A 13,849-nucleotide genomic window follows, 5' to 3' on the forward strand; every position below is an offset into this window, starting at 1 on the left:
AAATCGTGTTTCGACAGATCCCTAATTATTGGCCCAGGCCAACCCTTGGCATTTTCTCACTTCCTCCCACAATAAGAAGCACAAACAACATGATGCTTGTGCAAGTTTTACACCAGCTGCTCTTTTAAGGTCTTGCTGTGCTCTGCATTGTTCCATGAGGCTCTATAGGAAATTAATCTAAGAAGGCCACATGCAAAGCATACATTAGTTTTTAATTTTTTATTCTCTGCCTTTCCCAGTAAGATTTTAATCTGTAAATCTGATTTTAACTGGGTCTAGTTTCTAACTAAATGTTATTTTATATTATTGTATCTGTTTTATTCTTTTACTCTCTGTGAGTCATCCTCAGCAGTAATGCATTGAAGGGGCAGGATACAAATAATTTGAATAAATGAATGAATAAATAAATAGAGGATTCAAATGAAACCATACAACCGCTAGCTTAGAATGCTGACCATTAACCTCATCCAAACATCCACACGTTTCCCCCCATCTTATTCTCACAACCACCCTGGAAGGTAGATGAGCCTAACAGATCACAACTAACCAAAGGTCACCCAAATAGGTTTCCTCCTCCAGGCCCCTCTAGGTCACCCAGTCTCAGGCACTTCCCTACCTGTGCAGAGTTGGCATTTCCCTCGATGAAAGAAGGAGTCACGTTGCCTGCCACGATCCAGCTGACTAAGGAAGAGAGCAGTCCCTTGTCACTGTGGTAGCCCAAAGCATTCTGGGATGAGAGACAGGTGAAAACAACTGTGTGATTAGAGCATAGCTTGGCAAAATCCCAGGCACTATGGAGCCATGGTGTTTAGAAAACACACCATGGAGCCTACACTAGAATATTCAGAAGTAGAATCTCTCTCTCTCTCTCTCTAAGGCAGTGATTCTCAAACTTGGGTCCTCAGGTGTTATTGGACTTCAACTCCCATAATCCCCAACCAAAGGCCACTGAGGCTGGGGATTATGGGAGTTGAAGTCCAATAACACCTGAGGACCCAAGTTTGAGAATCCCTGCTCTAAGGCATACCCGTCGCTATTCCCATGTGTAGTAGCACTCGCAGGAGTTCGCAAGCGAGCTGCCGGCAGCAGGAGAGGAAAGCGGAGGTGCCAGACAGGATTGTGGGGTGCGGGGAGAAAATGGCAGTAGCAGGCGAAGAAGGCAGCGGCAGCAGGCAGGCAATGAAAACCGCAGCAGCAGGGGAAGAACTAGAAGCACAGAGACTCTGTGCCTGGCCCAGCTAGTATATAAAATTATTTCTCCAAGACTCCAAGATTTCTTCCAGATCCGTGGCAACCTCTAGCGAGAGCACACAATCTCAAGAACACGCAAGAGTTCCGGAGCGGCAGGGAGTTTGGTGGCTGAGGAGGCAGGTGGCTGGTGGGAGAAGCCGCGCCGGCCTGAAGCGGGCGGACGGTGGGATGAGGTGGTGGCAGGCCGGCTGGAGGAGACAGTGGCGGCAGGCCAGTCTGGCCCTGGACCACCCAGCGGGGTGAGGAGGTGGCGGCAGCAGCCCAGCCAGGCCACTGGGAGGAGGTAGGAGGTGGTGGCGCGACAGCCTAGCCCTGGCCCACCCAGCCGCTGGGGTGAGGAGGAAGCTGCAGCGGCAGGCCCTGGCCTGGCCGCCGGGAGGAGGAGCTGGGAGGCAGAGTAAGTTAAAAGGGGGGGGGGGGGAGAAGCGATCAGCGGGGGGGGGATGCCGGCATGTGTGTTGGGGGAGACGGCTGGGTCAAACTAGAGGCACAAATGCTCTGCGCCTGGGCCCTCTAGTATCTATCTATCTATCTATCTATCTATCTATCTATCTACTTATTTCTCTAAGACGGGCCATGCGTGGGGACGTGGCAGAAAGGAGACGATTGGCTGACAGCACGCGAGAGTTCGGAAAGCGAGAAGGCAGCAGCTGGAGAGGAGTGCGGGTGGCCATTTTGGAAAGCCAGGGAGTTTCCCAGCTGGGGTCATGAAGCAGGGGCTTTAGGGACTGGGGACAGAGTTTGTGGAAGGCTGCAACATAAAGTGCCAGGGAATTCAGCACAAGGGGGCGGGTGGCAGTTCGCCGCCTCCAAACGCGCCAGAGAGCTTGAGGGCACTGCAGAAAACAGTTGGGCAGCAGGGAGGCCGTTGTTAATACCCCCGCCACACCTGCCATCAGGAGTGAGTTTGCTGGCTGGGGTCGGCTGCACGAAGGCGCTGCGGAAAGCGGAGGAGCAGCAGGGAGGCCGTTGTTACTGCCCACCCACCACACCCGCTGTCCGAGGAAGCTTGCTGGCTGGGGTCGTGAAGCAGGGAGTTCTGGGACTAGGGACAGAAGGAGTTTGTGGTGGGCTGCTACATAAAGCACCAGGGAATTCGGCGGAAGGGGGTAAGTGGCAGTCCGCTGCCTCAAAACGCGCCAAGGAGCTTGAGGCCAGCACGAGGGCGCTGCGGAAAGTGGTTGGGTGGCAGAGAGGCTGTTAGTACCTGCCTGTCACACCCACTGTCAGGAGGAAAATAATGGTGGCGGTGAGAAGGTGGGCGGACGGCAAGCGAAGGCCCGCTGTCCGGGAGGAGGCAGTGGTAGTGGCAGGACACAAGGTGGCAGCGGGGAGAAATAGTGGTGGCGGCGAGGTGGGCGGGCGGGCAAAGCCCCGCCAGCCAGGAGAAGGAAGCAGTGGTGGCAGGACGGCCTGGCCCAACTAGAAGCGCAGATGCTCTGCGCCCGTGCCCACTGGTATCTATATCTTCTATATCTATATACTTATCTATATCTATATACTTATTTCTCTAAGACGGGCCATGCGTGGGGACGTGGCAGAAAGGAGGTGATTGGCTGACAGAGGGGGAGGAGGCAATTGGCTGACAGCATGCAAGAGTTTGGAAAGAGAGAAGGCAGCAGCTGGAGAGGAGTGTGGTTACCGGCCGGGGTCATAAAGCAGGGGGTTTGGGGACTGGGGACAGAGTTTGTGAAGGGCTGCAATGTAAAGCGCCCCGCCCGCAGGAGGATGCTACTCTGTGAATTTGATGAGGAAACAAGATGAACAAGATCGGTTAACTCAGGCAGGAAGAGAAAGAAAGAAAGAAAGAGAAGAAAGAGAGAGGAAGAGCAAGTGGAAGAGAGAGAGAAAGAAGGAAGGGGAAGAGAGAGAAAGAAGGAAGGGGAAGGGACGGGCCTGGACCTGTTGGCGGCCTGAGGGGAACATGTGGCCATGGTGGCAGGGAGGAAGGGCCCGGTCAATCATTGCCGCTGTTCAGAGCTACAGAGGCCACTGGCGGAGGGAGAGAAGCAGGCAAGGGATGGGCCCAAATCTGTCAGTGTCCTGAAAAGAACAAGTAGCCATGGCAGTGGCAGTTAGGAAGGGCTCGGTCAACTGCTGCTGCTACTCCTGTGGGGAGGAGCAGGAGTGGGGCTCGGGTGAGGGTGGGGAGGTCTCTGGGGTTAGGGGGCTGCGGCTTCACCAGCTGGCACCAGTAACGCTGCAGCTACAACCAAGAGGGGTGAGGGGGGTGGAGCAACGGGATGGAGAAGCAACTAAGAGGTTGAGGGGATAAGGGAGGTGGAAGCAATGGGATGGAGGAAGAGGAGCAGGAGTGCAGCTCAGGTGAGGGTGGAGAGATCTCTGAGATGAGCGGGCTGTGGTGGGGAGTGAGGGGAGCAATCAAGTACTAGCATGCAGATGCTCTGCACGGTTTAAGCTAGTTATTTAATAAAATCTTTATTTGTCCCAGGCAGCCCTGGGACAGTATGCTGTCTGCCAAGGGGCTAAAAAGAATTCCATTTGCCCTTTCCCTCCGCAGTGTCCATCTCTAAGTCCAGTAATTTCTTCAAGTTACCACTGTCTGGCTGCTAACTTTTGGGGCTGGGTCCCAGATCCAAAGAAAGTTTGCTACGTACTGCATTAGAGATCAGAGTTTTAGGCTGCAATCCTTACAGTGAAAGGCAATGGGACTCAAGCAGCCGAACTGTGCACAGGATTTCGATCTTAAGCTACAACTATAGGGTTCCTCCTGAAAGGTACTACTGAGTAATTTACTCTGCATGTCAGCCAATGTGTATAAGAATGCAAAAGTAATACCCACCCCCCACTCACCCAACTCTACAGTTAATTTTCCTAAGTTCTGTCCACTGGGGGAAGAAGGAGGAATAACTCATCCAGGCTACCATCCTTCACTCAAGGAGAAAGGTGATATTCAAAACACTTTCACAGAACCACTTTTCTGCCATATACCGAGTCAGTCCCTTGGTCCATCTAGCTCAATATTGTCTACACTGACAGGCAGCGGCTTCTTCAAGGTTTCAGGCAGGGGTCTTTCCCAGGCCTTCCTGGAGATGCTGCCAGAGACTGAACCTGGGACCATCTGCATGCAAAGCAGATGCTCCACCACTGAGCTACAGCCCCATCAAGGACCTTTAGAACATGATCCCTTTCCTGGAAGTGAAAAAGGGGCTGGATCTGGCCCTACCTTGTGTTGCTGATAAAGCAGCTTCTGCACGCAGTCCTCTTGATTAAACTGAAAAGCTGCTTGGCACAAGTGATCCATCAGGCAGAGCGTGGCTCTCTCCTTGTGCCAGAGCGGCTGGCTGATGAGGGCCTGGACCCAGAACTCCAAGATCGCAGCTGGCCCGACTCCGTTGGGATGGCTGCTTGTGAAAATGTGATTCTGTCAAGATAAAGAGCATTAATCAATATGGTTAATGATCTCAGCAACTCATTTCGGAGGTATGCTGCCTCTGAATCTGGAGGCTCCATTTAGCTACGAAGGCTAATACAATTAGGAGTATCATGGCCCTATAGTGCCACCTGCAAGCCCCACTCCTTCCTAACCACAAGTGCAGCATTTGTCGGCAAAGAGAAATACTGTAACCAGAGAGAGATCCTCCCCATGACTGGCAGCACGGAGCATTTTGGGATTCCAAATGGTGGGGAGGATCTGAGGGACTTGTGTCTGCCTCCGCAGACAATCCCTGTGCTCATGTTTAGTGAGCAAAGTAGGGATGTGCACAGAACCAGGCGGGGGTGGTTCGAAGGCAGGGGGTGGGGTCAGACTTTAAGGGTGGGGGAGGGTGCACTTACCCCCACCCCCCATTTCCCCCCCAACAGCGCTCCATTATGCAAGGCTCCTTCGGGGCAGCAGCATACCTCCCTGCCACCCTGTCCCCATTTTGGCCAGAAGTAGGGGTGTGCATGGAACCATCTGGCCCGGTTCGGTTCGAGGACCGGCATCGAACAGAAATGGGCCAGTTCAGTCTGGCACCCCATCGAACCCGCCCCCCGCCCCGGTCTGGTTCCGCCCCAGACTGCGATTTAAAAAAAAATTAAAGTAGCTTTTAAGTATCTTTAGCCCCTTCGGGGGGCTTGCTGAAGCTGCGCGGGGTGTCTGCGCGGGTTCCCTCTCCCCTTGCTGGCCTTCCTCATCACCGCTGCAGCCCGCCGGGTTAATGAGCATTTTTGGCCCTTTCGGGCCTCTGTACGAGCGCGCAGCAGCCACGCATGCACCAATGCCCTCTGCAAGGCAGTGGCCTCACAGAGTGCATTGGCACATGCGCACCCGCCACGCACTCGTACAGAAGCCCGAAAGGGCTGAAAATGCTCAGTTACTCGGCCGCGGTGGTGATGAGGAAGGCTGGAGGGAGGAGAGGGGACCTGTGTGGACCACCCCCCTCCCCGTGGCTTCAGCAAGCCCCCCGAAGGGGCTAAAGATACTTAAAAGCTACTTAAATTTTTTTAAAAAAATCTGCGGACCGGCCAGACCAGACCCAGTGGTCTGGTTCCGGTCCGACGAAACTGGGTGTGTGTGTGTGTGATTTGGTTTGACCGCGAAACCCCGAACCGGACTGCCGAACCGGTCCGCACATCCCTAGCCAGAAGTACCCGCAAGTACCTGGCGAGGGGACGGGGATGGAAGTACCCAGAAGTACCGGGCAAGGGGATGAGGCAGCAGGGAGATATGCTCCCGCCCTGAAGGAGCCTTGCATAACGGAGCGCCGGCGGGGGGGGGGGAGTGGAGGGAGGGGTACGTGCACCCTCCCCCCCACCCTTAAAGTCCAACCCCACCCCACCCGCCCTTGGAACCTTCCAGTGCTCAAACCGTAAAAGGGCCTCCAAACAGCTTTGTGCACATCCCTAGAGGAAAGTGGGCCTACAGAGCATCCAGTGCTGTAGAGCCTGCAATTGGCATTGTAACTGTATACCAGTGCACACAGTTATCAAACCCCAGAAGAGGGCTAAGGAAGTGCAAGGATTTAGGGAGGGCCCAAAGCCCCATTCCCTAGAAATCTGATCACTGAAATCCAACTTCTGAGATTTCAGTCAGCATATGGCCCACACTTTTTCAGGCCCATCTTTGCTTTTCAAAAGATAACAAGCTATGAAAACATCAATCCACAGGGAGCTGTATGCTGCACCCGATACCATATCCTCCCCTTTTTCTGTGCAATCACAACCTGCACTCAGTACTTTTGACATGGTGCACCAGTCCCACTTCCTCTTTGTGCAGCAAACTGTCCTCTGGATTGCTTGGGCTGATCTGGAGAAATGAATTCTGCCGCTGGAGCAGCAGGGCAGTGGGAATCCGGGCCAGCCTTAAAGGGTCCGTGATGCGCCCGGCACATTTGACTCCTGACCTGAATCATGCTGTTGAGCAGCTTCAGGTTCTCGCCATAACTTGCTCCAGTCAAGTGCTGAGCCACCTTGTGCGTCACCTGCTGAGTCATCCCTTGGGGGATGCCGCCATCCAGCTGAAGAAACTGGTGGAGGTACGAGAGAAACCTAGAAAACCACAAACAAGCTGCCATCAGATTCACAGGTCACAAGAGCGGCTGCTTCAGATCATGTGGCCTGCCACCAACCCTCAAAAAGGGCTCCCTGATGTTGAGCTCGTGGCTATTATGTTCCTTGTTGGTATCGTGCCTTCCATGCAACTGGTGCTTTCTAAAGCAAGGTCTACCAATGTAGAAAATGGCACGAGGAAGAGGAGGATTGGGAGGAAAGCTGGTCTTGTGGTAGCAAGCATGACTTGTCCCCTTTGCTAAGCAGGGTCCACCCTGGTTGGCACTTGAATGGGAGACTACATGTGTGAGCACCATAAGATAGTCCCCTCAGGGGATGGGGCTGCTTTGGGTACAGCATCTGCCTGCTTGCATGCAGAAGGTTCCACATTCCCTCCCTGGCATCTCCAGGTAGGGCTGGGAAAGACTCCTGCTGAAACCTTGGAGAACTGCCGCCAGTCAATGCAGACAATACTGAGCTAGATGGACCAATGGTCTGATTCAGTATATGGCAGCTTCCTATGTTCCTTCCTATGAGGAAGATGGGGGTGAACACATGATTATTTCAGTTATACGTATGTAGGTGTAATAAGAATGGGAACTGAGGAGATCACTTGTTTATTGATCTCTGACCCATCCCTCCAGCACAACTGCTGCCCAAGGCAGCTTGCGATAAAAGCAGCAAAGAAATACACCAAGGCACTTGCTTGGAGGCTCTTAGTAGAGCAGCTAATATGTCGGGGGGGGGGGGGGCTGCCCACAGGCATCTGCTCAGTTGACCAGGCCAAGAGCAACAGTCCATCTCACGAGTGTCATGCCTGGCTTAGCTAATGCAGAGCCCTCCGGAGGGCTGATCCCCGAGACCCCCTCTGTGTCCCTAGCCAGTGGGGGATGGGGTGACTCTCTCAGGGCCCACCCAGGTAGAAGGGGCCACGGTAGGCAAAACAACAAGGGCCTGTAGAAATCTAGAGGCTGGTCCTGTTCCATGACGAATGCTTTGTTTTAACATTGTTTCCCCTGCTGCATGTATTTTGCTGGTAAAACTTGTTAAAACAGCTATTTCCCCCCTCAAGTTAAGTAGTTATGATGGTGCTCATTTTAGAGTTACATCACGAGCACAGAGTTATGATCTTCGTCTGCATGAACTGTATCTAAACTGGCTTAGCATTTGAACTGGTTACTGCAGGGGTTCTCAAACCTGGCTCTTCAGATGTTGGACTACAACTCCCATCATCCCCTGACACAATGATAGAGGGCCACTGCAGTCGGGGATGATGGGAATTGTAGTCCAACTGGGGCCGCACGTTTGAACCAGAGAGTTGAAAAATACTGACAAATCTGAACTGGACCTGAACCCAATCTTTTAATGGCTCAAACCGCCTGGTTACACATTATCATCTGGGTACGTTTCAGGCTTACTGTTCATTCTTCAGCAGGTAATACTGGCAGGGATAGAACAGCGGCAAGATTTTATCCAGGACATGAACGACGGTCCTCAGATGCCGCGACTGCACCAGAATGCCCAAGAGGGGGATCCCTTCAGCACAGAACTTCTCAATGCTGTCAAAGGAAAGAAGGCAAAAAAAAAACCCATTAATAAATCAGACAAAGGCATAAGAGAGTCCTTCACTGAGCAGGTGGTTGGACTAGAATCTCCAAGCTCCCTTCCAACTCTGACATCCTAGGATTCTAACTTTTTTTAAGTTTAAAAAGTTTAAATTTTTTAACACAAAAAATTATGTTGGCATTTTCACAATACAAAAGGAAAACGCTATCACATAGAAGGAGACAATTATTGCAAAATGACACACACACACACACAAACAAACACAAACCAAACAACATTGATAGATCCATGAGTCATTTTGTTCGGATTTTTAATATGAGGCTAGATTTCACATCTTCTGGTTTATTGTGTGTTATTTTAGAACTTGTCTACATAGTTCAAGAAAGGGCCCCAAGGACAAAGACAACTGGATCTAAGAGTATAGGAAGAAAGAGCAAGGATGGCTTCTACATGTTGCCGCATTTCATCTTGATGCACACCAGCATCCAAGCCCCCTAACCCAAGATGACAAGCCAACAGGACTGCTGCTTCGCAAACACCTCAGGCCTGTCTTAGAACAACAGCAGGATCGTTCTTGCTGTGGCAGTCAAAGGCAACTCCAAGTACATTTCTGCTCATTTCCCCACTCACACTATAAAACAGAGATCGAAATGACACACACTTGCCAACCAAACAATGTGGAATGGAACATCTTGAAAAACAAGTGACCATTTTTCTCTGTCACTAAGACTACAATTCCTGCAACTGAATCACCTCAAAATGGAAGCTCACCTTGGCTCATTTCAACATTTTCCCACTGGCATGGTTCCACTGGCAGGTATAAAAAATAGTTTATCATTTGCACAGGTGCCCCTGTGACTGAGGGGAAGTAGAAAATATGGCACACACTTAACTTCACTGCACTTTTTATCGTATTCCACACAGTAAATTGATTTTACACCTTTTACTGGGTTTACCAGGAAGATCTATGGAATTTTATAAAACGTATCTTTTTGCTGATAAGAATGCATTTGTTACTGCTTGTGTTGCTAAATTTTGTGCTATTGCATATAACATTCGCCAAGTAATGGTTAAGGCTCCCTCAGATGGTTAGGTAAAATGATGTTCATCCTATTAGGATAATTTTTAAAAGAAACCTAAATGTGGCTAACACGTTAGATTGACTGTACTGACTTGTATGATGTTATGAACCATAATTGCGGTATCTGGTTCAGTACTAAATAAAAATGTAGATCTGTAATAAACATCTGTCTCCCATTCAAATGTAAAGCAGGGCAGACAGTGCTTAGCAAAGGGGGCAATTCATGCTCGCTAGCACAAGACCAGCCTTCCCGTTCCATACCTGTGGCCTACCGTCATCATGGCCAGCGCAAGGTAACAGCCAATGGGGAGGCCTGCTCGGACCGCCTTCAGGAGCGGGTGAAAGGTGGGCGACTCCGCCAGCTCAAGCACCGTACTGGAGAGTGGAACCGCAGGCCAGCCTTGCTGCGTGCCATGATCGTTGGCGTGCAGCTTCAGCCTCAGCACGAGGCCCCACGCCCACTGGTTGAAGGAGGTCTCGGGAGTCTCTCCATAACGCACAATGCTGGCCAGGTAGGAGACCTAGGGCGAAGAAGCCGTGTGGCTGAGGAGCACAGCAACAGCCACCTGGTCTATCCTGCGGCTGTCCACCAGGCAGCCTCATGGAGCACCGACTCCCCTGTCCTTAAAACTACCACCAGATCATAAGTGGCAACTGTTGGCTGCTGTGGGGAGATGGCCTGCCCCACGGCCTCAGATCCAAAGCTCTTCAGCGACATTCCCAGCTGACTAGGAGTCCCCAGCTCCCTAAAGACCTCCGTGGAGCAGGCAACAGCGGATCATGCCCCCCCCCGTGCGCACCCTCTTCCCCCTTTTCCCTTTTTTGGGGGGGAATACGGGGCAGGAGTGCATCTTGCCGAGTTGCTGGCATCCCAATAATCCGCTGCAGGAGGCAACCACCTCACCTCGGTGCATAGAAGGGCTGCCCCACTTCCTTCCCTGCAACCCACATAGAGCCGTTCTTCAATTCTGCCACTGGCTTCCACTTCCTGCCTCTTCTGGGCCTCTCCGTTCCCTGCTCCCAGTCAGGCATTTCTAACAAGGCTGAAGGTACTTTCCCCAGGACTTGGGTGTTTCAGTGGTTGATTTGACAGGTCTGCTGCCATTGAAACTCGAGTTTGGCACAGGGAACCCCTTACTGGGAAATCAGAAGCAACATGTGTAGAGTGCTGCTAGGTGATAAAAGGACTAATAGGGTTTTATGCCAATTTGAACGAGTAACATTCAAAGAAACCGTTAAGAGCAGCCCTGCTGGATCAGGCCCAAGAACGCCCATCTAGGCCAGCATCCTGTTTCCCAGAGTGGCCCACCAGCTGCCCGCTCTCAAGCAAGAGACGAAGGTGTGCCCTCTCTCTTGCTGTTGCTCCCCTGGCAAGTGGTATTCAGAGGCATCCTGCCTTTGAGCCTGGAGGGAGTGGAGAAGTACCTGTTTGATGCTTTCAGAGATGAGCCCACTGTATGGTTTCTGAGAGAGGTACTTCTGGTAAGCTTCTAAAACCATGAGCGCAACTTCAGTATGGACCGCTGGATCCAGATGAAGACTTCCCTGTTGAAGAAGAATTTGCTTTTGCTTTTTTTAACACACACACACACACACACCCCTTCAACATCCAGTCTTTCCACACACTGTAAGGGCCTTCGGGCAGGGGCCTCTCACTGTCTACGTTAAGTACACGAGTGATGCTGTAGAAATAATGATAAGTTTAAAAGTCCCTTTCCATTCAACACTGAGGGCCAAACTACATGCGTCTTTTAAAGCATTATTAACAACAACAACAACAAACAACAACAAATAATGCCATGGTGGGCTTAGGAGATTTGTCATCAATAGTAGTAACCGCCAACCCCCCCCACCCCACCGCTCTGCATGGACTGGGACCACAGCAGAGGACAGTAGGGGTTTAATTCAACTCCCCACCACAGTCCCTGATCCAAATGCTATTAGGATCACAGGAAGCTGCCTTCTACCGAGTCAGACCACTGGTCCATCTAGCTCGGCATTGTCTACACCAGGGATCGTCAACGTTGGGCCACCAGATGTTCTTGGACTTCAACTCCCATAATCCCCAGGCCCAGTGGCCTTTGGTCGGGGATTATGGGAGGTGAAGTCCAATAACATCCGGAGACCCAACGTTGAGAACCCCTGGTCTACACTGACTGGCAGCAGCTCTCCAAGGTTTCAGGGAGGAGTCTCTCCCAACCCTACCAGGAGATGCTGCCAGGGACTGAACCTGGGACTTTCTGCATGCAAAGCAGAGGCTCCAACACTGAGCTACAGCCCCATCTCAGGAGTGGGGGGGACCCCAAACCTTTCTTTGGCATCAGTGGGAGCTTTTCGCTCCAGAGTCAACGGAAGTTGGATTGGGGATCAACTTAAAACCTCCCTCCTTCCCATCCACTATGGTCCTGCTCCAGCTGTTATTAGCAAAACTAAGCCCAGCAAAGCTAGCAGCTCTGTAAATGCCACATGCAGTTTGGCCTGCAGACAGCTTATTCCAACGAATCAAGAAGGGGCCCTGAAAAAAACAAGGAGGCAAAAGGCAGCCCTGCTTGCGTGGAAGTTCTGGTCCCCAACTCACTCTGCCAGTCAGGTGGCAAGGACAGAAGCTGCCCTCCACAAGTGGCAGTTTCACCTGACTCTACTCATCAGGTAGCCTGAGATAAAGCAACAGATCTGTGCAAGGAGAGCTGGGCTTGTGGTAGCAAGCATGAATGGCCCCCTTTGCTAAGCAGAGTCCATCCTGATTTGCATTTGAATGGGAGACCATCTGTGAGCATTTTAAGATATTCCCCTCAGGCAACGGGGCCACTCTGGGAAGAGCACCTGCATATTCTTGTATGCAGGAGGCTCCAAGTTCCCTCCCTGGCGGCATCTCCAAGATAGGGCTGGGAGAGACTCCTGCCTGCCACCCTGGAGAAGCTGTTGCCATTCTGTGCAGACAATACTGAGCTGGATGGACCAAGGGTATGGCTCAGTAGAAAGCAGCTTCCTATGGCCCTATGACCCCTCAGCCCAGCGACACAACTAAGGAGAAAAGCTCAGCAGGCTATCCCAGACAAGTTCTAAAAGTTCCAGGGCTTTGCTGAACAGTGTCTGAGCTGAGCTTCTTCAGATTCAAAATATGAATGTGGTGCAAAGTACAAAATAATTCCCTGACTAGAACAATAGTTTTGAAGGGGGAAAGCATGCTTTCTTTGTTTTTAAGATTATATGTCCTATGCTGTAGTACCATATTTACCCAAATCCAAGACTAGGCTTTTCCCAAATTCTTTGGTGCTAGAAATTGGAGGGCCATCTTAAATTCAGAGTCATCTTTCTTTTGGGGTCATTACAGGTTTAAGCTGTAATTAACTTGTATTTTTTTTAAGCAGTTCCTCTTAAATTCAGTCACCTTCTATTCAGGTAAATACGGTAGGTGCCATCTGAGAAGAGGCCTTCCCTCTTGTGTAAGGAAGCTCTCTTCTAAGACAGCACAAGCTGAAACATCTGAATGGCAAACCAGCCTGACTAGGTCACTTGTTTCCTACATTGGCAGGCATGAACAAGGCTGCAAAGCACCAAGCAGCAGTCAGACACAGAAAGAAGAAGCCTGCCCAACTGCAAAGAATTATGGGTGGAACCCGTCCTGTTTGTGGCCTCCTCTTCAGCGGTGATTGCCAGCTGCAGTTTTTATACGTTTTTAATCATTAAAAATATAATTCACATTAAAAAAAATGGACTCCTTGCTTATCAGAGATATCTTTTTAGTCCATTGCAAAGGTTTGTTTTTTTTAATCGATTAATCTGACCAATTTATGACCGCAGCTCTGTTTTTTCCCCTACGTACCTGCTCACAAGGTCCCCAGTTCAGCCCTTCCAGGATGATGCAGGCTAATTTGTTCTCCACTTCGGTCAGACTATAATTCAGCAGCCAGTCACGGATCAGGGCCACCTCTGAAGGCGACGGCTTCCAGAGATGCATGGGCAGCTCTTTAAATAAATAAAGGGAAACCTAGCAAGAAGACAGAGTTGGATGCATGGATAAAGGCCATTTAAACTCCAGAAAGGTTTTTTGTTCCTACAAATGTTCTAGGGCAGGCTTCCCCAACCTGCGGCCCTCCAGATGCTGCTGAACTACAACTCCCAGCATCCCTAGCCAAAACTGTGGCTAGGGATACTGGGAGTTGTAGTTCAGCAACATCTGGAGGGCCACAGGTTGGGGAAGCCTGTTCTAAGGGACCCAGGCTCAGGAACTCCTAGATTCGTTAGTGGCATCACGCTGTGGTGCTCCCTCCTTTCAACACAGCTGGGCTCTTACCATGCCAACCCTTCCAATAGTCTCTCTGACTCGGTCCAGCAGGACTGAAATCATGCTGGTATGCACAGTGGTGATGGCTCCCAGGAGTTCCCGGCCAACCTTCGAAAAAGTTTCTCTTGTGGAAAGGCTGACGTAAGACACCTGGGGGAAAGGAGGAAAGG

The 13,849-nt window shown here is 51.1% G+C and overlaps 1 protein-coding gene across 2 annotated transcripts in view; it reads right to left on the reverse strand.

The window, feature by feature from the left end:
• The window catches only part of EPG5 (ectopic P-granules 5 autophagy tethering factor), an 87,597-nt gene that overhangs the window by 45,803 nt on the left and 27,945 nt on the right, over window positions 1-13,849 (reverse strand). For both annotated transcript variants that reach the window (XM_053297497.1, XM_053297496.1), the window contains exons 13-20: window positions 13,689-13,829; window positions 13,218-13,382; window positions 10,817-10,936; window positions 9,653-9,912; window positions 8,163-8,303; window positions 6,600-6,744; window positions 4,439-4,636; window positions 617-727 (exon numbers count right to left, since the gene is read on the reverse strand). In XM_053297497.1, coding sequence (XP_053153472.1) covers window positions 617-727; window positions 4,439-4,636; window positions 6,600-6,744; window positions 8,163-8,303; window positions 9,653-9,912; window positions 10,817-10,936; window positions 13,218-13,382; window positions 13,689-13,829 — 1,281 coding nt within the window. The remainder of the gene's footprint in view (window positions 1-616; window positions 728-4,438; window positions 4,637-6,599; window positions 6,745-8,162; window positions 8,304-9,652; window positions 9,913-10,816; window positions 10,937-13,217; window positions 13,383-13,688; window positions 13,830-13,849) is intronic.

The sequence above is a fragment of the Hemicordylus capensis genome, chromosome 2, assembly GCF_027244095.1.
Source record: "Hemicordylus capensis ecotype Gifberg chromosome 2, rHemCap1.1.pri, whole genome shotgun sequence".
NCBI lineage: Eukaryota > Metazoa > Chordata > Lepidosauria > Squamata > Cordylidae > Hemicordylus > Hemicordylus capensis.